The sequence below is a fragment of the Alosa alosa genome, chromosome 8 (genome assembly GCF_017589495.1).
Source record: "Alosa alosa isolate M-15738 ecotype Scorff River chromosome 8, AALO_Geno_1.1, whole genome shotgun sequence".
Classification (NCBI taxonomy): domain Eukaryota; kingdom Metazoa; phylum Chordata; class Actinopteri; order Clupeiformes; family Clupeidae; genus Alosa; species Alosa alosa.
In genome coordinates this window covers 22,067,378-22,090,589 of record NC_063196.1, presented here as the reverse complement: position 1 = coordinate 22,090,589, position 23,212 = coordinate 22,067,378, and the positions used below count along the sequence as shown (strand labels likewise).

General features: G+C 38.2%; 2 protein-coding genes and 1 long non-coding RNA gene across 3 annotated transcripts in view; all 3 read right to left on the bottom strand.

The window, feature by feature from the left end:
• tdrd6 (tudor domain containing 6) overlaps positions 1 to 9,532 on the bottom strand; it is a 46,379-nt gene extending 36,847 nt beyond the window's left edge. The window contains 1 exon segment of the mRNA XM_048251183.1: positions 9,155 to 9,532. The gene's annotated coding sequence lies outside the window, so the exon portion shown is untranslated.
• A 2,495-nt stretch (positions 9,533 to 12,027) lies between these two features.
• LOC125299484 lies at positions 12,028 to 13,109 on the bottom strand. The gene is made up of 3 exons (XR_007194372.1): positions 13,056 to 13,109; positions 12,789 to 12,975; positions 12,028 to 12,485 (listed from the first exon to the last, which is right to left on the bottom strand). It is a non-coding gene; the product is annotated as an uncharacterized LOC125299484 (long non-coding RNA).
• A 5,889-nt stretch (positions 13,110 to 18,998) lies between these two features.
• On the bottom strand, positions 18,999 to 23,194 carry sf3b6 (splicing factor 3b, subunit 6). Its single transcript, XM_048251369.1, has 4 exons — positions 23,037 to 23,194; positions 21,369 to 21,487; positions 20,751 to 20,889; positions 18,999 to 19,335 (listed from the first exon to the last, which is right to left on the bottom strand). The coding sequence occupies exons 1-4, from the start codon at positions 23,064 to 23,066 to the stop codon at positions 19,246 to 19,248; spliced, it is 378 nt and encodes a 125-aa protein (XP_048107326.1). The 5' UTR covers positions 23,067 to 23,194; the 3' UTR covers positions 18,999 to 19,245.
• Between the last annotated feature and the right edge of the window lie 18 nt (positions 23,195 to 23,212).

The following is a 23,212-nucleotide window of genomic DNA, read 5'->3' as shown; positions in this document are numbered from 1 at the left end:
AAAAGTCCCGTCTGAAACATTGTCGCGCGGCGCAGCGTTCCAAACGTTGTGTAATCAAATACACCGGTATGACGGTATATTAAAAAATCATATCATAACGAAAATATATACCGGTATACGGTGTGAACCGGTATATCGCTCAGCACTATGTTACAGCTATGGACACATACTATGGTTTGTTTGAAAGGTGAGACTTTAAGCTCTCAGTGGGTAAACCGTTTATTTCTACATGCCTCTGTTCCTGAAAAATCCCAAGCTAAACAGTGGCTAGATTTCATCAAAAGAGATATAATCTTAGCCTCTTTCATGAAATATGAAGTGTTGCCTGTAAAGTTTCCAGGAAGTGACCTAGCGAGACCTGGCGAGACTGCCACCTAGTCATAAACCCACGAAAATGGCCTGGTTTTGACCTGACATGCATGCGTCACTGATTCGACCCAAAGCTGCAACCATCAAAAGCAGAGTTATGATAAAATGTCGTACGTTTTCATGAGTTTTCGATAGTCATCTATTTCAGTTCTATTCATCATAGAGTTCCCAAAATCGCACATAAAGTGTGTGAGGGTGTCTATTTTCGTAATTAAAAAAAAAGCTAAAAACGCAACTCAAACAGCACTCAGTGTTAACAGGCAAAACAGAACAATTTATTCCGTGTCCAAAAGAGTTTCATTGGCATCACACACAAGGAATGGCAATAAAAATAGTACATAAAATTATATTAATATGTTGTTATTGCTTATGAGAGAAGTTTATGCTTTGACGTGCCTAGGAGTCCAGAACTAGTGCCAGTTTTGATGTGTGACGGCTACCTGTAGTTCTCAACGAGGCAGAGCTTGAGACGTTGGTTGCTATATAACTCCTAACCACTAGATGGGAGAATTTCTTACACAGGGGGTGTAACCTGCATTGTGTTCAACTGCCAGTTCAGCCATGCACCCCCGGACTCAAACCCGCAAACAGCAGCACCTTGGATCGGAAGTCGATAGCTTAGCTTTCTTGCCAGCAGTACTTTTAAGGCATCGGGAGGGAGATTTACCAACGTACATGCTGCGCAGCTGCAGACCAGCTGGCTACCGTTACACCAGGTAAAAGCCTTTCCAGTCAGTTCATTACAAATGTAAATGACAGGAGTTACTGAATGCTACAGTGACTTTGTCTGGAATGTAGGTCTATTGTCAAATGAAATGAAAATTGCGCTCTGGCAAGTGGGTTTGGCTTAGATGTACGCTTAGATGTACGCCCATTGAAAAGAACCCCATGCTTAATGATAATTATGGTGGAGGTTAGTAATGGGCGATATAAAATTGGCCTACGATAGAGATTTTCATTCTATTGCACTATCGCGATATGCATGTTGATGATGTAATCTACCCGCGAAATTTAGAGTCACAAGCTGCAACCGGCTGCAACGCATCTTCAGTAAATATGGCTGAAAGCGAAACGGAGGAGCTGGTGAAAAAGACCAGTGCAACATCCATGATCCGGCGAGCAGCAGCAGACTATACCCTGTAGAGCAGAGGTAGGCAAACTACGGCCCGCCACGCACTTTAATCAGGCACGCCAAGCATTCTATTTGGTTATCATAGACTCCTCGCAATTTTTCCTGTGATAGACAACGTTGTAGTCATCTTTACGGCAAACTGCTTTTTAGCCTGGCCTCTGCCTGCCTACGTACTTCCGCTCGATTTCTTTTCCCTACAGTACTCCGTCTGGAATAGGTTGATTCACCCTCGTTTACTTCGGTAGTTGGGCAGCCGAACCAACCCGCGAACAGAGGGCGTCCCTGAGAGCGATTACGTTACATCAACGTAGGGAGCGAAAAGGGCTTATATGAAATCTTTGAGCAAATGTGAATAAAAAGGTACAAATAAGGTTGGTGTGAAACTTTAGTTTAGTAGGCTACATGGTTGCGTCAAAATCGCTATTTTTCAAACACTAAGGCGGCGACATAACATGAAACTTTGATCGAAGCATCATCAGTGTCTCTACACATGAACTTGAGCATTGAGAACATTGTTCGTACACACAAAAGAAAGATTTTGGACAACTCACTCCTTGCAAGATGGCAAGATGAGTTGTTCTCAATGCTTGAGTTCATGTGTAGAGACACTGATGATACTTCGATCAAAGTTTCATGTTATGTCGCCGCCTTAGTGTTTGAAAAATAGCGATTTTGACGCAACCATGTATCCTACTAAACTAAAGTTTCACACCAACCTTATTTGTACCTTTTTATTCACATTTGCTCAAAGATTTCATATAAGCCCTTCGATCAATGTTGTGTCAAGCCTTCTTAGTGTTTGAAAAATAGCGATTTTGACGCGATTGTATCAAAAAAGTAGTGACCCTATAGGATTCCCATTCAAAAGGTAATTTCACCCAAAAACGACAACGCAAACAAGTTTAAAAGTGGCGCTTTGGACGTACTTATGCATTTATATTAAAGTTTGACTTGGGTACATTCACAAAACACCATATGATGCATTTTGGCGAGAGTTACACAGATTAAACGTGTAACTGTTTGCTGATAAGATGCACCCTTGCTTGTTATGGGTGTGATGCAGAGAAACTTCGTGATTAGTGATTGGTTCAAAGGAACTCCAATGATTTTAAACCTCCCACCTGCCCTCCCACCCGGAAATAAACGTTTGCCTATGGATCTAGGCCAGACTCTCTGCCAAGTCAGATAGATAGATACTTTATTGATCCCTAGGGGAAATTCAAGGCCAACTGCTTTTCACTCTTCTTAGAGAACGTTTACAATGTCAAAACAGCATGTTACATAGACATGATGATACTCTGCAGGCATGAAAACGGGTCAGGGGTGAAAAAGGGGAGAAGGGCGCGCAATGAGGGAAATGGCCGTTTCATAGCAACACAAGCGCGAGTGACCTTGCTGCCAATAGTGCATAGCTTCCATGGAGTATGAAGTTGCCTAAAACCAGAGATTTATAAAGAAAACAAACTACAAAATTACTAATTTTTACAAAAAATACCTTTATTTCTACTTTTTGGCTTTAGCCTAAGTGTGAAGTGGCCCACTTGCGCCGTTTGGCAACATGCTTCAGCCTGGCCCTCCTCTCCTCCTCAGTAATCTACATGAGTTTTCTTTCTTTCTTTCTTTGTGCCTGAAGTGATCAGACATTTCTGAAGATTTCATTGGCCTAATGGACACTTCATAGTAGACTAGTAGAATAAGTCTGAATATTTGTTGGACCAAACCAGGTAATAAATAAATTTGGGTAGGGTAGACTAGGCTTTAATTTGTAAAATTGGTTTGAAATGTTGTAACCTGCAGCCTAGGCTACTTACAGATTGTGGCATTGTGCTAGTGTGTTTAACCAACCAATAAAGTTGTGTGAACAGTGTTCACATTACATGTTAAACCCTGTAAACACAGACTAGGCCTACTGATCAGGCCACTGAACGTTTCTTAAAAGACAGTATTACCATGTCAAACACTGCTTTTGTCTCTGAACTCGACAAAACGCACCAGCCCAGTTTAGGAGCATTTAATTCAACTATTTAGTTATTCACATTAGCCTTTGCTATACTGATAAAGTATGCTTCCACTGTTTAATAGGCTAAATGCATAGGGGCTGCATTCACATAATCATTGCTGGATCAGACAAGTTTTTAATTGGGCTCTTGTGTTACAACGCATCAAGATGCGTTCGTGTCTGCGCGTGATTTGTAAACTCAGTTAACAACCCCCCACCCCCCACACACACACACACAATATTTTCTCATCGGATCTGCGCGAACCATGGAAGTCCCCTATTTTGGATTCAAAATGGCAAATTTCGCCGAAAGGTGAGGAGTTTTCATGCCTGACTCTAATCTCAATTGCAGCAGATTTAACTTGAACGTTATGCTGCTCCATTTAATTGTGAGTGGGTGGATGACAAATAAGCCTGAAAAAAGGAATTTAAAAAAAAATTCAAATATCATCCCTAAAAAGTGTTTATATATGTGTTGCTGTATCTCTAAACTTAACTAATATACATTTTTTTTCCAAAAAAAAAAAAAAGTGAAATATATATTTACATGTCAATTTGTCATGTTGGTGCCTAAAATTGTCATATGGTGTGACGTGAAAATAATTTGAAATAAAATGAAAATTAGATACTTTTTTCTACTTTAATTTATGTCACTGTACATTTTAATCACATTTGCTTTGATTTGCAACATTTCCTTATGAATATTTAGAAGAAAAACCTAAAATTTAACAAGTTATTTTGTCAAGGTGGAGAATGCTCCTAAGTGTAACCAGATATTTTAGCTTAATTCTGATATTTCTTGTAAGAACTCACTCAAAATTCTTGAGGTTCTTGCAGATACCATTTCCTTTATGTGCTATTGATGTTTTAATGATTTTTCAATTATAGTCTTTTTTGTGACATTATTTAATGTCACACCAAATGACATGGTGTCACGCCATATGATGAACTACACCACTCCACCATGTGTCAGAGCAAAACAGGGTTATTAATGACAATAAAATCATTAACAATGAATTTTGAAGTCACTCTATGAATGGTGTATGCGTGTAACAGCAAAATATATGAAAGTTTAGTATTTATTTTTTAAACTTAAAACATATTTTTACAAGAACTTTTATGTAAAAATGCAATTTGGTCATATGGTGTGACAGAAATGTCATATAGTGTGACTTGAAAAAAGCTGTCACACCATATGATGCAGCGTCACACTATATGACATTTTGACAGTTAAGCTAATTTTCTAGACAGTTAAATACAGCTAACTATTATTTAGCATGCAACTGACCACATGGCAGCAGTGCTTTTTAAGAATTCATGAAGAATATTTGTGGAAAATAGCTACTTTTTAGGCAAATGATGTCACACCATAAGACACTAAAATTTGGCCACGATTGATGATGTCCAATTCAAAGCTTTTTATATAAAAATCTAAAAAGCAGAACTCACCTCTTGACCATGCCAATTACTCCTGACATTCTATTGTTACTTCCTGATTAAGCAGGGTCCTCTTCACAATAATAATGTCCAAATGAATGCCCAGTCAAAATATACAATATAGTGTCACGCCATATGACGACCATTTTATGGACAAAATATATTTGATTATAACTTAGTTGGACAGCATGCATAAATATCAAAACTTTTTGTGGTTGTAAAAAACATCCAATTATTTTATATGCATGGTAAAACTTTAAAGTAATTATACTTTTTATTTGATATACACTCTTTTTAGGAAGTTCGCACACATGGTGGACAGTCACACCATATGACATTTTTTATGTTTGGATGATTATTTTAAGTCAAAAGTGAAATACAAATCCAATAAATTTAATATGACAGAACTTGAACCTACCAGACCTACAACATTTCCATATAAATTCTTAACAATTGCCATTTTTTAAATAACGTTTTTTTTTATAAGTGTGTGACACATGGACAGTCTTAGAATTCTGCTATTTTGACAGCTTAGTCATCTACCCTGTCAAAATCTAGCAGTGGACCTAACAGCGTTTGAGCCTATATGTTACACACCAGAGGGAAATGTTATCAGCAAAGTTGTAAGGTGAAAACTTTATTTCCGCGATTATGTTAAAACAACATGATGGCATGATATTAATCTTTCATGTGCATGAGGCCCATATAGCATCACAATGAATATGAAGATCATGTTAAAGTTAACAGGATGTTCCAGCTCAGCTGGCTTATTATTTTTAGTTGATAATTGCCATTTCCTTTTTTTATAAGAAATGAAATTTCTTGAAGCATTTGGGAACACACTGTACTGGAAAGAAATAGCCCTGTTAAAGATCATTATGAGAACTAAAGGTGTGGACACAATGCTTAAAGTGACAGTGCACCATTTATAAACAGCATCAAATGTAAAAATTATATTAGTGTCATTATTAGCATTTAAATGATATGAAACATTAAACATTCAACCCACCATTTATAAACCATCAAATGTAAAAATTATATTAGTGTCATTATTAGCATTTAAATGATATGAAACATTAAACATTCAACCCGCCGGCCAAAATTTTCCAAAACCAATGTGACCCTCGAGCCAAAACGTTTGCCCACCCCTGCTGTAAGGTGTGTGGGGCAACAGTTCCGTGGAATAATCTGCTCTACCACCTCAAAACGAAACGTCACTGAATACCAACATTGCAAAGCTTTTTCTTTTTAAAAGTCTCTGCAGCTAGTGTACTTGAATTTTATTTAGCGGCAACATTATGTTGTATAACAGTTTTGCACAATAAATGTTCTCAAAACGACATACTACGTTTCTTTCTCTTTGGCTTTCCTTAGGGTCTATGTAACAAGTTCTGAAATGGTTCTCATTTTTATATTGCAATATATCGTTATCGCAAGAGGCTGCATATATCGCAATATGGATTTTAGGCCATATCACCCATCCAATGTGGAGGTTCAATGACAATCTGTCCATCTCTGCCAAACACTAAAAGTGGGACATGATTAATGTTCTAAATTATCCAATGTACCAGAACACATGTCCAGATCAAAACAAAAATAGTTTATTGAACACAAAATCAAGCTTATCAGGGCTCTACAGTGCACCCATTTCACTCGCACATGCGAGTAAAAATAATTGCGAAAAAATATTTAGGCGCACTGGTGCGAATGACTTCTAGCCAAGTCAATGTTGGTCTACATTGTCGAGTACTCAAATACACCACAACATCGCGAAACATTACTGGTGCGAACCATAAAATCACGACGCCTATCTAGCATAAAACTACACCTCCCATCAACGTTAGCAGTTTCGCGTTGTGACTCGCTAGTTGCTGCTATCAAATTTAAGGGTGAATCGAAATAGCGGAAAGTTAGACTAGCCAGCCAAGATGCAAAGTAGAACTAATTTTTTCAATCCACCGAATTCATCGGATATATGAGGAACAGGATGAGATTCTGAGAATGCAGTGAGAGAAGGAAAAGGTAACAAGCCCAGTTGAGGTATTGGCTGCAATATACAAAATATAGCTGTAGCGAACAGGCACAAAAGTAGCCTCCCGTAATACTCCTGTTTTATTCAAAGGTAGAACGCTACAGACAACTCCAGGCTTCCATGCATGCTTGTTTGTTTTACACCGAATACAAGCTGAAGTGCAAAACGAAAGTAAGCATAGGCCTACCATCTGCCTAGTGCCTCCATCAGTGCAGATATTTCAAATAAATATAAATATCATTGATTAGACTATGTTGGGTTTTGTGGAAGAGAAAATTCACGGTTTTAGTAGGCTAGTATTGGGCAGTATGCAGTCAGATAGGTCACCATGGGCATATTTGGATTAGCTACAGGTGGATTCACAAATAAATAAATTGACCTAAGGACCTACATTTAGCAGGATAGCCTACTTCATACAGGCTATATGCAAATATGGCAATGCATTATATTATTTTACATTAACAAAATGTAGAAAAATAGAACGGACTGAAAATAAAGTAGGCACTGATGTTCTTTAAAATCTTGTTTCCTGTAAATGTTGTCAGTCATTCTTAATATTCGTAATTGGTGCACTGGCATGTTTACCTGTTAGCTGCAGTGTAAAGTTACATTATGTGTAAGTTAAGTACAGAACTGACTGTGCCCCCAGATTTTTGTCTGTGCTCCTACATTTTTTTAACTTGGGCGCACAAGTGCTTCTGGAAAAAAATGTTAGTGTAGAGCACTGCTTATGCCAATGTCTGCACAAATTTGCCTGAAAATACACTTTTTCAAAAATGGGTTTCAGAGTGGGAATTTTTGGAAACACCGCACTGGCATTGTCATGTGCAAACGCTGATGTCACAGACCTGACGAAACACCCCTTACCTACATGGCAGGACACCCCAAATGGTCAGCGTCTGTCAGTTTGTCACATAAAAATGTTTTTGCTTTCCCTCATGATTTCTGTGCAAGCAGCATCAACTTTTTGTAGTTAACTTAAAAGCACACCTTAGGCTAACTATTAATATTAATAAGAATTATGATATAAACATAATGATAATATTTTCCAAATCTTTTCAAGGTCTTCTGATGTGTGGGGTAGCATTACATACAGTTGGCCTAGTCATTTAGCCTTTTCCTAATGATTAAAAATGCTTTAGTTCTACAGGCATACAAGGACTGATGCTAATCAAAAAGAAAAATTCAGAAATCCCCTGACTGAAAAACCTTTTCCCTTTTTATCAACATCCTTACAACTTGAAAATGTTTCCTACTTCAGGCAACTAAAGGACATTTAGACAGGTCAATATCCTTCAGGTTGAGGTATCCTGCTAGCTAGGATAATATTTAGTGGTGGCAGACCTTGGTCTTAGTGGAGCAAAACACTCAACGTCAACTGGAACTTGTCGGCACTTTTAACTCAAAAACTTAAATGATAATCTTCACAATGCCACAAGGGAAACTAAGGTCATTTATAATAATGTAAAGTGGGTTGTGCTCATCACATGCTCGCCTATCCGCACACAATCATGCCCTCATGAGGACCAGTTTAGGAATTTCCCTGCAAATGCCTGAATATCCACGTCAAACATATTAGTGAGTTAATCTCTACACCCCAAATGCCCCCTAAAATACATCTTGGCAAGTGTCCGGGGTTAGTTCACAACGTACACGATATAGCTTCTATCGGTCTAGTATAAAGATAATGTTGCTTTGCCTTTCTGACAGCCAGCACATGGCTAACAAGCTCGATTACATTGCAAGCTGCTAACTAGCTACGGTTTAGGGAGCTAACGTTAGCTGCTACATGTTTTGACACACGCATTAGCCAAATCAGAGTGAAGCTTTACAACACTTCCACTTACTTACACCAGTTAAGTGCACTCACGTCAGTAAATGCATTATGTGGTAAATTATTTAATGTCACTGTGGCTAATTATACGATTTCTAGCGAACACATTCTGTTGCCGCTAAAACATACTTATTGGGTTATCAATGCGTTGGATGCTAGCTACTCGCGTTGGCTACATGTGGGAGCAGGTCAGGGAGCAGGTGGCTAGGCAACAAGTGAGGATATGCTAGAAATGGCATCATGCACAACCTGACCATATCACTTACTGATTTTATAGTACCTCGTTTGGTAACGTGCAAAGCTTCGACAAAGTGTTTTATTATCACATTTAACTATTTGGATAAAACTTACCTTTGCTAGGTCCTTTTTAGGTTCGCTAATGCGGTTTGGTGTCAAAATCTTCACTCCACACTCGGTAGGTTGATTTAGCAGACAAAAGAATGTGTATACAATACGTTCACCATCAGCTAACTCCGACAGACTTCAATGGAAAACTTAATGATATCCAGAAATGTTCCGAAAGTACGAAGTTTTCACGGTTCTCTAGTTGAGATCTCCCGCTCGAACGTTACACTTCTTCCAACATGTGATGCTTTGCTCACTCACGGAGATACATTCTGATTGGGCCACGGACGTAATTTTGGACAAACGGAATGATTCCCTGCGTCGTTTATAAGTTAATTAGCCTACTGCTAGTCAGGAAGAAATCCAGCTGAACCCCTTAAAAAATAAGCTATTGAGGTCTTTGCATTTTTGGTATCCTTAAGTCATCTATTCAACATTTCTGGGTTACATTACATTTAATCGGTGGCAATTATTTTTATTGTCATATTTCCAAAATGGCCGCCAAAAAAGTCGGACGAAAAATAGCCTATGAAAATAGCCTATGTCCCTGAACCATAGGTTTCTGGGATGCTGAGTTTTAAATTAATATGTTGGGGGTTAATGGTTGCAATGGTCAAGGCGATGGTAATTTCTAGACCAAAATGCAACCGAAACATCATTATCTCTAATAAAAATGGTTTGTTATTCAATTGCTAACTAAAATTGAGAAATTGGTTGTAGCCCAGTGTTAAGTCAAGGTCATTTTATCATCTGGACCTAGCCTACATGGTATGGAGGTGGGACATATTTTAGCTCATGTTAATTCCCGTCTAGAGGGTGTAGATTTTAAGAAAATATGTAATTTCGGCTGTTTAGTTTTCCCTAAATATTACAGGCCAAAATATATCAGCTATATACTTGGCTCACCATACAATATAAGACTTGTGAATGGTATGGAGGAAGGGATGTAGTCAACTATTGTTAATGCACACTAGTGATGGGCAAATTAAGCTTTGGTGAAGCACTGAACCACTTTGAACAGTTGATTCGAAAATGGGTTCATTACTCGAAGCTTCAGTAACAGCGACCTCTCCTGGTGAAAAGCCAAGACTGCATTTAAATTATCCCGGCTAGATAGTGGACAGGAAGCTTTACTAGTGAAATTAATCTAGTGCACGCACCTAACCACCCCACCCCGGCCCACACATACGTAGTGCACATGAATAAGAATGTGATATTATTCTTTTTACAAATAAATATTGATTAGGAGCCAGACTAAAGGTTTTCCACGTCTCTCTTACATTGTAATACAAATAAACAAATAAATCGATACGAACAAACTGCTTGTCACAGAGGAGCCTACGAACTAAACGCAATGTTGTGCATTAGCCTAAAGCAGAGGTTCCCAAACTGTGAGGCGCGCCTCCCCTGGGGGGCGCCAAATAATTTGAGGGGGCGGGAAGGTTTCAAAAAAGAAAAACGTTTTTTTCAATGATTATGTAATTGTCAACATTATAAAATCGAAATAAATCAGAAGAGATGTATACTAAATCTTTGGGATAGTGGAAAGTATTATAGATCTCTATCCTGAGTGAGAATGTATTGTGCCAAACTTCATAACGTAATTTAGCAACAGTGCCGCCAGCCGAGCTAGCTGCAAGTTAACAGTGAGCTTGAGCTCCAAGCGGATTTGTACACGCAGCCTTACAACACTGTTTACAGCTCTTCGAGTCACGTAAAATGTATTTTTTGGTACATAAATAATTACAGGGCTCTCAAGTGTCACGCACTGAGCGTGACAGTCACTCATTTCAGTCTTTTGTCACGCTCTCCCGCCACACATTGTATTTCTCACGCAGAAAAACTATTTATAGTATGCTGCCTCAGCGCCCAAAATGTCTCTGGCCGCGCCGCTCTCACCCGGCAGGAATCAAGCGCGTCTCCCCTGGAGTTGAGCCTGTCACTTATCAGCCAATCAAAAATAACGAGAGGGGCTACACAATAGCCAATCCGAAAATAGCACTATTGTATCTGGGTAAGATTTAACGCAACAACCAATGAAAAAACGCGTATCCTGGAATTGTTGAACGTGAATTATTGAACGCGAACCTGTTTCGTTCACCTTGAAGCTTCGATCATCAGTATGGTTTCAGCACAGAGTAAGTCATCTTTTAATGTTACAACAAATCCACAACTTGTTTGACACAAATAATGACAACGTGACTGCAGCTAGAGAATGTTTCCCAGACAATTAGCATCAGTTGTTCATGACTGTCTGTAACTTAGCCAACAGTTTCACAGCCTGTTCATTGACAACACTTGCTCAGAACAAGTAGCCTATGCCTAGTCATAGCCTACTTTCGTTCACACGATGACTGACATATTGTCACATTCTAAACATCTCTCACTCCAAATAGGCTTAATCATTTTATTAGCACTAAACAAACGAAAGTGTATTACATAGCCTATTGTTATAGGTCACTTTTAAAATCATCATACACTCTTAGAAAATTCCCTGTAAAATTACAGTACAGTACAGGCAGCACGGTTGCCAGAACTTTACCGTAGAATTAAGGTGCGATACAGTACTGTAATACAGTTTACAGTAATCATGTGATTGCTGTTTTACTACAAGGTTGTACTGTACTATACAGTGCAGTACTGTTTTTTGTTACTGTTACTGTTTTTTTATTTATTTTTTTATTTAATTTAGTATTCCTCAATTGCATTTATTTATTAATCAATGTATTTATCTATCAACCAACACTTACATATTATGATAACAATATTCAGTTTAAGTATTTAAACAAGTGAAATGTTAAGTCACACAAAACAATCTTACATTAAACACTTTTATTTATCATTCTTGAAGATATTTCATTCATTTTACACAAGCTGAAACACTGAAACACATTAAAAACACTGAAACACATTACAATATCATTAACTTTTGCTACACAGAGAGAGACCGACCGAGACTCTGCAAAGGCAACGATTTCAACATTAAGGGGTTGCTTCAATTATTTTAGTTTAAAGCAGAGCTAGTATTTAATCAAGTATTTAAACAACTAATTACATTAGTTTGAGACACAGGTCCTCCTCTACCTATAGCCACACACACACACACACACACACACATATTGCATTAAAACCATTAATGACAAGAGTCACTCTTCTTACTCATGCAAAGGCAACATTTTGAACAGTTGTTGCTTCAATAATTTTACATTTTAAAAAGTACAGAGCAGACTGTCAAGTTTCAAACAGAACTAGTATTACTTCAAGTATTTAAACAAACAAAAGTTTGAAACAGGTTCTCCTCCACGTACACACACACACACACACACACACACACACACTTCCTTCTCATCTTTTTTCATTTTGTTTTTCATCTGGCACTGTGACGTCACACACAATCTAGTGTAATGTTTAAAGCAGAACTATTTTAACTCAAAAGTCTGAAACAAGTAAATCAGTCCCCACCCCCACCCACTCACTGATACAAACATCACTCAAAGACACCTCTCTCCCCTGCTTTTTCCCCCCTTTCTTCTCTGAGCTGCTCACACAAGTGGTATCACATACATACATGCACACACAAACATTTACCCCCCCCCTCCCCCTCTCTCTCTCTCTCACACACACACACACACACACACACAAACCTGTTAGATGTAACTGCTTAGTTAGAGGTCTGCCATTTAAAGTCCAGCAAGGAGCGAATTAAGTTATTAACGTGGGAGTTGATGGGTGGTGCTTTTTTCTGGACAATTCGTCCGGTCTTCTTGCTCACTCCCTGTCGGGCTGTGCATTTCTTTCCATCTTCCGGATTAATTCTCACCAGAAATCTATAATGTGAGATTACATTTTAACTTCCAGTCTATAATTTTATAATTGATAAAAATAAAACATATAGAAAATAACTTACCTCTGAACAAGCTCCAAAGTGCATGCAGCTGACTCTTGGTATTCCATGTTTAAGGCGTAATCTGATGCAAAAGAGTGGCGAAAGCAGCAGGAAAACTGTCTGATCCAGTGAATGTAATAGCAACTCTTCCTTCAATGGACACCATCCATCTTTTTGCTGTCATGAGCGAGGGTCCTAAAACAAAACAATGTACTTTATTTTGAACACGAACTTCAAAAATACTGAAAACTGAAACAATGCAATAACAGACCGAGTTCAGATGTACACCCTATAGAGAATATATGAAAATCCTTGATGACAAAGCAGTGGTTTAAGGTATTATCTGGAGTCAACCAACCCATAACCCTGTTGTTTCACATTACTAAGTGCTGTCAGAAGGTATGAAAACTACAAGACTTGGTACAACATAGACCAAATGGTGAAACATCAGCCAGCACTAACTGATAAGGTCAAAGAAGTTTCATTTTCATCTGTTAGCATTAGCAAATTTGGTCACTGTTGTCCCAAATGCTATGGTTCTTTTACCTACCAGCAGCACTCACCAGACTCAAAGAACAGAGGTACAGAGATAGTTTCAGAACCCAACTATAGCTGCCAAACTGTGGAAGAGACTGCAAAAGATAGTACCAAGATTCTGCTAACCAGGGATCCTTAAAAAAAGCAGTGGAATACCCATACCCATATTCTATCAAATTCAGATTAATGAAGATTAATAATATTTATGCAATGTAACACAAGTGGGAGTGAGGTTGTTAAGTGGATATCCTCTCGGGTGTAGTTCAGACAAAGGTAACCACACACATAAAGGAGATCCAAGAACAACCTCACAACCACAAGTGTTATATGGCTTTATAAAACCATTCCATTGCTAAATAATAAAGTTTACATACAAATGAAGAGGAAAACATACTTACCAACCATAATGAGTCTGGGTGTGTCAGGCAATCTCTCTTGCCCCTCTATGTCTGCCACGGTTTCAGTGACCTGTATAAAACAAAACAAAACAAAAAAACATGTGCATTACAGTTTGTTAATTTGTCATGCTATTACTTACAAAAAATGAAATGTTAGATGCCTGCATAAAGAAGGCTAGATGATCTTAGTTTAAACAAATAGGCCTACCTTGCTGTTAATTAAAACTAGGGTTAGCTGTGCTTAGACAAGAGCCAACGGGCTATATGACAGACTTCACAATATACAGACGTATGTCGCCAGGATAGTAAAATGGAAAAATAAATTATAGAAGACAACTATTAAAAAGGGGCAAATACATTTACTATTAGTTTTGAAGTGCTAAAATATCTGACTAGAATCGTGTCTCTAAGTGGGGACGAGAGTCGTCGACATCGTTTTCAATTTACTTAGGCTAGTCCTTGAAGTTAGCTGGTAATAACAACAGACAATACTTTTCAACGACAAGTCGATATTTTTAACTTTAAACTTACACAAGTTAAAAGAAAGGCATAAAGAGGATTAGATGATTAATTTAAACAAATAGGCTATGCCTACCTTGTTGTTAAAGCTAGCTATGCTTAAGCCAGAGACAATACTTTGCTATCGACACCAGCTTTGATACCAGCAAACAAGCTATGCTCGTCTTTTTACTAAACAAAAATCTACACAATGCCGGGGTAAAACTACTTAATGAATGCGAAAACCAAACTCACCAAATTTCAATGACTTGCGCTCATTCCGCTATGGGTCATGTCTTCAGAAGAGGAGTAAAGTCGTCGGGTTGGCAGAACTTCGTTCTCGATATTACAGCAAGGTGGCAGCAAAGTTACAGTATGCGGGGAAATGTACTGTAATATATTCCCGCGTCAATAATATTACCCAGAATGCAACATTAACTACAACACTGTGCTGTAAAGACATGATATTGCATCATACTGTAGAATTTAGCTGTACTGTACTGCAAAACCTACAGCCACATTTAACAGTGTATAATTATATCCTGGCCATGGATGCATTAATCATTGCATCTGTATTCAAAAATGTCGGGTAAAAAGCAATTAAGCATCCTCTCATTCACCCTGAGAGGAAAGCCCCCTAAAACGTCCAGGTTAGTGGATGCTCAGAGGTGGTGAAAAATCCCATTATTGAATTGTCAGTGCCATGTGTCAAATCTTTTCTTTTGCAAATCTGAGCAATTATAAATTATAATTTTGATTTAGGAGGGCATTGCTCCTACATACTGTAGCCAATAATCAAATGCCTGCTCTCTTTTGGAAAGCTGAGACACTGTTGGAAAACAATTAGAATAACTGTGTGATGTAGCCTACTGACACAAAGTTACAAAGGCTAGATTATTATTTTCTTTTTCTACTGGATAACAAGCATCTTTGAACTGACCACATTTCAGCCCTCTAGGTCTTGACTTGATATGACTTGAGTCCTAGCATTAGGTCTTGTCATGCTGTGTGCAAAAGTAGATCAATGTAGAATGACAACATGAGTACTTTAGACCATTATTTGCCAAGATATGCTCATGCATTTTGTAAAATGCCCTATGAAAACTCCCCATAGGACTTTGGGTTATCCAAAATGCCAGTAGGCTACTGGCAATCAAATGCCTACTGCATATTAACCTCTTATAAGCATAATCTTGGCCTCAAATGAAAGGTAATACTCTGAAGTTTGGATTGTAGGCTACTTCAGGTTCTGATATAACTACACTAAATATGGAATAATTACAAAAAATACAAGTCTTTACAATTTCTATTTCAATTAAATTGGTGTGTATAAGATGGGCTATATTTCTGCACAACTAATATTGGATCAACTGTTGACCGACCTGGGGCTGGTGTATGCTAGCTGGTGGTGCTAGTTGCGCGTGTAAATCCTCACACCCCTAACCTTAAGAACGGCTCTAACCGCTGAGTTGGAAGCTTGGGCTTTTAGCTCAGTGGTTAGAGCCTTCGACTCCATGCGGTGTGTTGAGGTGGCGGGTTCGAGGGCCGTGGCGGGCCGGGCAAAACGACCTCTGGAACATCTGAAGGCATATTAATAACAGCAACAAAAAGTTGTAGTATTATTAATGAAACACCCCCAACCTGTCTGACCAGCCACCCCTTTAACCCCTGGACAGGGGGGGAATTGTCGACGGGGAATGTCACTCTTGCCTGTCCTCAAAACTTGAGAGCCCTGTAATTAGGATAAACTTATGGTGTGGGTGCTTGCGTTTCTTAAATGAATATTAAGTGACAGATACACGTAAGAGGTTGGACATAGGCTACATAACGGTAATATGTGAAGTTCGATAGCAAACTTAAAATGGACAGATTTGTCACATTGTATCGCTGCACGGCCCGACCCTGATATGGGCAACAAAGGCAAACGTTGAAAATATGATGAAAGCTCATTGCATTGCATTGCATAGCATTGCATAGTATAGCACCGATTTAAGTGGCTTAACTGAAGTGAATATCATTACTTGAAAATTATTGTGGGGCGGAGGTGTCACTGTTTTCAGAGGGGAGGCCCACATGTTGTTTGGGAACCCATGGCCTAAAGTGTTTATGCTTTGAGCGCACAATTCAAACTTATATGTCTATATGTTTTACAACATATATACATGCATTCACAGTCGAGTGAAATCAGATATAAGCATACAAAGACGCTTAGAACTCACGTTAAGCCGATGGTAGCACACTGAATGCAAATGAGCGATTTGATGCAGGCAAACGTATTGACTGTTACTAACGAAGGTTTTATAGCAATATTATAAATGTGGCGACAGAATAGCCTAGAACTTGGGTAAGCCTTGCGTTTAGTAGCCTAATTGCGGTGATAGCCAAAACGAATGTGAATCACGGACTATCCTACAACCAAAGAAAGTAAAGGCGATTAGTAGGCCTACCTGCGTTAGCCAAATAAAGGACGGGACTGCACCCTTCACAAACCGTAAAATAAAGTTTATTAGTTTTACAGTTGACAGTTTACCATCAGTCCACACAAACAATTCTGGTTTCTATGCACTAGCCATTTCGTCGTAGCCTATTCTGTCTGTTTGTAAAGCACAAGTTTTGGTCAATTTCTGTAAAGAAACAGTGCCACCTATAGGCCTGGGGTATGAAGTAACGCGTTGAGTCGTGTTGAGATGGATCCGTTTGGACACAAATATTCTTGATACGGTTCCAGGGAAGACGGAGGGAAAAAAGATCGGTTTGGTACGTGTGTACTGGGCCTCAGACTAGAAACAAGGCCGTGCCAGTTGCAGTGGCAGCACGATAGGTTCGCGAGGCGGTGGCGCTGCGAACCACTCAGGTGATTCATTCAGAGAATGAAGCAGTTTCTGCTTCGGACGTCATATGTCACATGATTTTTCCGTACCAAAGCAACCTTCGGAGCAGTGGTTCAGAAGCTTCAGACTGATGGTGCATTCAGAGCACCTAAGAATGACAAGGACCGCCCCCATGGCTACTTTGTTTTTCCGACAGCAAATGTTCATGTGCTTTGCCATCGGAATGTGTGACAAACACGGATGCCACAACAAAGGTTAAAACATACACTTGCTAATCCTAAACAAACAACTGTATTTGCTTAAAATATAGTGTAAGATGCCCGTGAAAGAAAGATATGCAGCTTTCAAGTGACAAAAACGGCAAATTCCCAAGTTCACATTAAAACTGTTGGACATGAAAAGCCACATGGACTACAAACGAACTCCAACGTGACGACAAAAGTGATGACGAGCCCCTAACTGGGCAACTCTGTTAGCAAGAGTTAGACGTGAATGACGCGGAATGATTATGTTTTCACTCGGAGAAAGGTTTTTCCGAAGCCCATGAACGCTAGGTGACATCACTAATGCACAGGCAGAGGGTGACGTTTCCCAACCATGGAGACCCCATGTGGGGTCGCCCGACATTTAAATGGGTATCTTGTACATAAAACTATATATGCATTAAATAAAAATAATAATAAAAAAAACATGATATCCAAGTTAAGTAACTCATCGGATCCTTCATTATAGCTATGCAAGAATAAACATATCCTGATTCCAGCATGAGATCATGGATAGCCTAATAATGTTTGATCAATGCTCCAAACAAAGTAGAAAAACAACCAGCACTCGCTCACATGTTGTGAACGATTGGGGTGACCCAACATTTTGTGACATCAAAATAGGGTCACCTGCCAAAAAGGGTTGGGTGTAGGATTTAAGAGTATAGTCGGTGGTTGAATGACATTCTCCTTAAAGGTGCTCTAAGCGATGATGGGTATGGTCACTTCTGTTGACTTTCAAACAAAACAGAGAGCTAGCTCGCTACTTCCTCCCCCTCCTTCCCGTGCAATTGAAACTCTCCTAAACGCGCATCTTGTCTGTGATTTGTTGGAACAGTTTATGTTTTCATGGGCTAGGTTTGCCCAGGTTGTTTTTGTTGCCGTTTTTGGAGCCTGGGCTGTCCACAGAGATCGCGGTTTTTACCGTGTATTCAGGACACAGACAGCTAGCGGTTGGTTAGGTGATGTTTGCAGCAAGTGGCATAAAATGTTTTAGCCTAAAAAATGCATTGCATCGCTTAGAGCACCTTTAATGCTAGAGGACAAAATGTAAATAGTAAGTGAATAACAAACTCTAAACATTGTTATTGAGATTAAAAATAATGTTGCATTGTTAGGCTCGAAATCAAATGGACTCAACATCCCAGAAAACCTATGTTTTAATAGCAAAACCATCCAAATTGACCACTTAGGTGTGGAGATGTGAAATATGAATAGCATATCGGACTTTTTTGGAAATATGCCAATAAAACTTTTGCCACTGCCTAAATGTAATGTTATCATCCAGAAATATTCACTATATACCAAAAATGCAAAAACCTCAATAACTTTTTTTAAGGGGTCCAACCTAATTTTGTACGTTTTTCCCCTGACTATACGTCACTGCACAACACATTGATTGTAATCATAGTCAGTAACAATGAAATGACTAGAAAGTGAATGGGAGAGACATGTTCTTTTTAATTGAGAAAATAAGCATCCAGAAAATAATCCAGTAACAATTATGTAATTTCCAACATTTTTAAACCACTGTACCAACGAAAAACACTGCTTGTTATATACAAAATCTGATGCATAATTCAAACCTAAAACCAAATAATCAATACAAAATTAGTAAAGTGAGTAGCCTATATTGTGTGGCAAAAGGACAATCATAAAAAGGTGCACTGGTCAGGGTGGTTGTCTACTTTGGTGGGTCTGTGTTTATTCCATATTTCTCCTTGAGAAGTTTTAGCTGTTCTTCTTTCTTCTTTGTGTCCATTTTCTGGAAGGCCTAAAAGGAGGGAAGTAATAATGTGTATTACCTATCTGACCACAACCCAAATCTGAAGGTTAATACCACCCTGACATGCCAAACCTGAACATTTTTGAGGATGTCAGCCTACATGCTTGCGCCCAAAAGCAGACATAACATATCCAAGTTACATTTTAGATAACCGACCCATTTTTTTAAATTACTTTGATCTATGAAAATAAAACTGTTGACAGGGTCTGATGCTGATGTGTATAAATAATGTCCATTTTCTTATAGTTGATTGCTAGAATGTCCGCAGTCTCTATCATTTCTTTTCAATCTATTACAATTCCACATTTATTTTGTGAAAATGATAATACGTCTCTCCCTCATGTTATGCCAACATAAGCACCTCATTGTAATTCACCTATACATAGGACACAGTAGTTAGAAGCTATTGGCCTTGTGTTGTTATAAGGATGTAAGCCATCCATCAATTTACAATACCTAATCACTAAACTGTTTACTACAAACTTAATTTTACTATAAACCATTTGTTTTAATGTTAAGGTAATGTTTATTGACATCATTGTAAGTCACCTTGGACGTAAGCATCTGCTAAGAACCATAAACATAAAATTGAAAATGCATTCAATGTTCAATTACCATCTGAATGATGCAAATTATTACAGACTAACAGCTTTTTAAGAATTTCACTTGCATTCTTCAAAAACTATCTGTATGTACTATAGCCAAGCCTATTATAGGTGGCATGTTATTGTATTCAAATCATTCTTTAGCCTATTAAAACCATAACCCTGCATTTAAAGGAGAATTCTAGCGATTTGTCACATAGATCTGTTTCTCAAGGTCACTGAGTACTGTTGGTACGAAAAAAACAAACACTCGATGACCTCGAGAAACAGATGTATGTAAAAACATGATAGAATTCTCTTTTAAGAAAGAGGCAAATCACAATTAGGGCTGCTCTATTTGGAGAAAATATCTAATTGTGATTTCTCTGACAGATGTCGTGCTTGATATGTCATTTTTGGAATTCAGAGAGGCACTATTCCCCTCCTGGAGCGATGGGATGTCTGGCAGTCTCTGCGCTAACAAATGGTACCAGCGTACTTTGATGTAGCTGGTGCAGGTTGGCGTACCATGACTTTTTTTTTAAACATTTACTACACCTAAACTCCTGAAGTGCCTAAGCTCTTCATATTATATCTACATGAATCCATTGTCTGTCCAGTTAAGAGCATGACATGCTTTTGAGCTGCTCTAAGATAACCTGTAACCTGAACTCAAGCCATCTGTCTTTCTATTGACCTTTGCTAAAAGGAACAATATCAGGGACCATAGTGTACTGCGAACACAGCAAACTGTATGACATAAGGCATTAAAGTGGAAGGCTATTTGAAGACCCATAAAAATTGTACTGCAACACTTACCCTGTTGGCGTTGTAGTACAATACTACCAGGTATCTGTTGCAGACATTAAATCCAGACAAGTGGTCACAAGCATTCTTCGCATCAAAGATGTCCTCATACACAACATAGGCAGTTCCTCGTGACTCTGGTGTATTCCCCCTAAAAAGGAGCAAATACAAATGAAGTTTTAATGGCACAACAGGTTACAGGTTACATTTTTGTATTACCGTATATAAATGGTTTGATTGGTTTGGTTTGGATTAAAGTGTCTCCTAAATTTCACATCCACTACATCACACTTTTTTGCTAAATAAATTCATTATTTTATCATTCATAATCAGCTGTTTGCATACTGTGCATTTTTAATACTTCGCCACTTTTATGCTCCCACTGAAGCATAGATATTTTGGACTAACTTATAATATCTTGCATGTTATACTTGCTGTGTAGTCTTGTTTGTGTGTGCTATATGTTTATGGGGCCAAAGATGAATTTTCACAGGAGTGGACAATAAAGATTGTTTTATTCTAAATACATAAATATTGAAATAAACTTTCAATTTCGAGAACAGAGAAACTCAGTGTAAAGACAGTAGGTATAAGATGTGAGCAAGAACATACAATGATTTTCAAACTTACACTCGGATTTGACGAATAGGTCCATATTTTCCAAAAATGTCGTACATTTCCTCAGCTGTGATCTTGTATGGTAGATTACGAATGTACAATATTCTGTTTACTTCAGGGGGTAACCGAATCTGAAAGAGAACATGTATGATTATATGGAGTCATCATATACAACTAGAGCAGTGCCCTCTCAAAACACTCCTATTCCTGTAGAGAACAATTGCATGCGCGCAGGCAGTCCTTTAAAAATGGGGCAATAGTACGGAAAAAAAAACAGCTATTCTATTCCAGCTAAGCATTGTGCGCTTCTTTTAACAATACTTTTGAATTTCCAATCCAAATAACTTCAATTTTAAATCAACAACTTTTGGAATCTGTCGGACAAAGGGTTCAAGAGATATGTGAATAACAGACACACAGACAGACAGACGCGCACGCACACACACACACCTGTCATTAATAGATAGATAACACTCTGAGAACTTAATGCAGAGACCATGATAATGAAAGTAGTAGATTGTGTCCACCATACACTCCAAAAATAATTTTTATATTAATATAATTGAATCAATTGATCAAATTTTGTAAGTGTTTTGTCCTTCCGCTCTTTAACTAATGCCAGTAATCATAACATATTCCTAATCATAACATGAAGTAGGCTAAACATTAGCTAATGTATTTAAAATTATAACTACACCTACAAGAGCAGATAGGATGAACCCATGTTTTGCTGTGTAAATATCCTAAACCTGGCACCACAGTACTGGCTTCTCTTTATATAACAACTCCATGATTTCTGTATATGATTAGGGTTAGAGCTGCATATTCTTCTGCAGCCTACAATGAATCAAGAAAAAAAAAATACGAAGGAAAAGAAATACAAAGCAATGTAGCCTAATAGCCAACTGACATTAGGGGGCAGTTTCCTCTACATTCAAAGAAAATCTCAATGGGAAAAAAGCTTAGGTGTTTATTGCTCAAAGATAGGAGCCGCCCATTAAAATAAAATAAAATAAAACGTACATTGTGCGTATTGGTTAGAGAGCAGGTCGTGAATCGTAACTGAATATTTTCCGGCATTGTTCTTTTTTAATTTAAAGAATGACAAAATCATAAGTCCATTCGTAATTTTGACAGATTATTAAATGGCTTGACCATTTGACGGACAACGACAAAGTGCGACGCAACCTATGATTGCTTATCCGGTTATATTTGCACTGCTGTTGTCGGGCCTTTCCACATTATGGCTGTCAGATGAAACAATGAAAAATGAATAATGAAAGAACCCGCAAGGCATTAAGAAAAAATGTGCGGACACAAATCTATAGGCTAAGTTAACTTAACCTCCATAATCATGGCGAAACCAGTCAAAACAAGCGCGTGCTATTTAGCTAGATTGCCTAGCATACTACCAAACAAACTGGAAAGGCACAGTGCTTGTCGGTACCATAGCACTAGATAACTAGATAAAACAACCACAAAAATTATGAAAACATGTTGTATAACATTTAAACTTGTTTCACCACTATATTCGACACTCAATTTGTCACATCGTTTGTTGGGAACACCAGAGCTCGTTTATTAGACATTATCTGGGAACACCAACAGCAGATAGCTAGCTTGCTAACGTTAACTTTAAAAAGAAGCAAACGATAAGTCACATAAAATAATTAAACTTACATTCGCCCGTTTTGCTGCTTGCATAGCCATGGTTGGAACTTATTTCGAAGTCAAATACAACAAATAAAATAACACAGATCCTGTACAACCACAGAAACCAGCTAACGTTGTATAATCTGCGCAACACAGGCACTGGCGCTGTCTGATGACTGTCATCCGGTTTGATGATGTCGTTT

Excerpts from the sequence above, each read along its gene's own strand:
- sf3b6 (XM_048251369.1), bottom strand. The coding sequence starts at position 23,066 with ATGGCTATGCAAGCAGCAAAACGGGCGAAT. Across the intron at positions 21,488-23,036 it reads AAGCAGCAAAACGGGCGAAT|ATTCGGTTACCCCCTGAAGT; the intron begins GTAAGTTTAATT and ends GTTCTCTTTCAG. Across the intron at positions 19,336-20,750 it reads TGTACTACAACGCCAACAGG|GCCTTCCAGAAAATGGACAC; the intron begins GTAAGTGTTGCA and ends CCCTCCTTTTAG.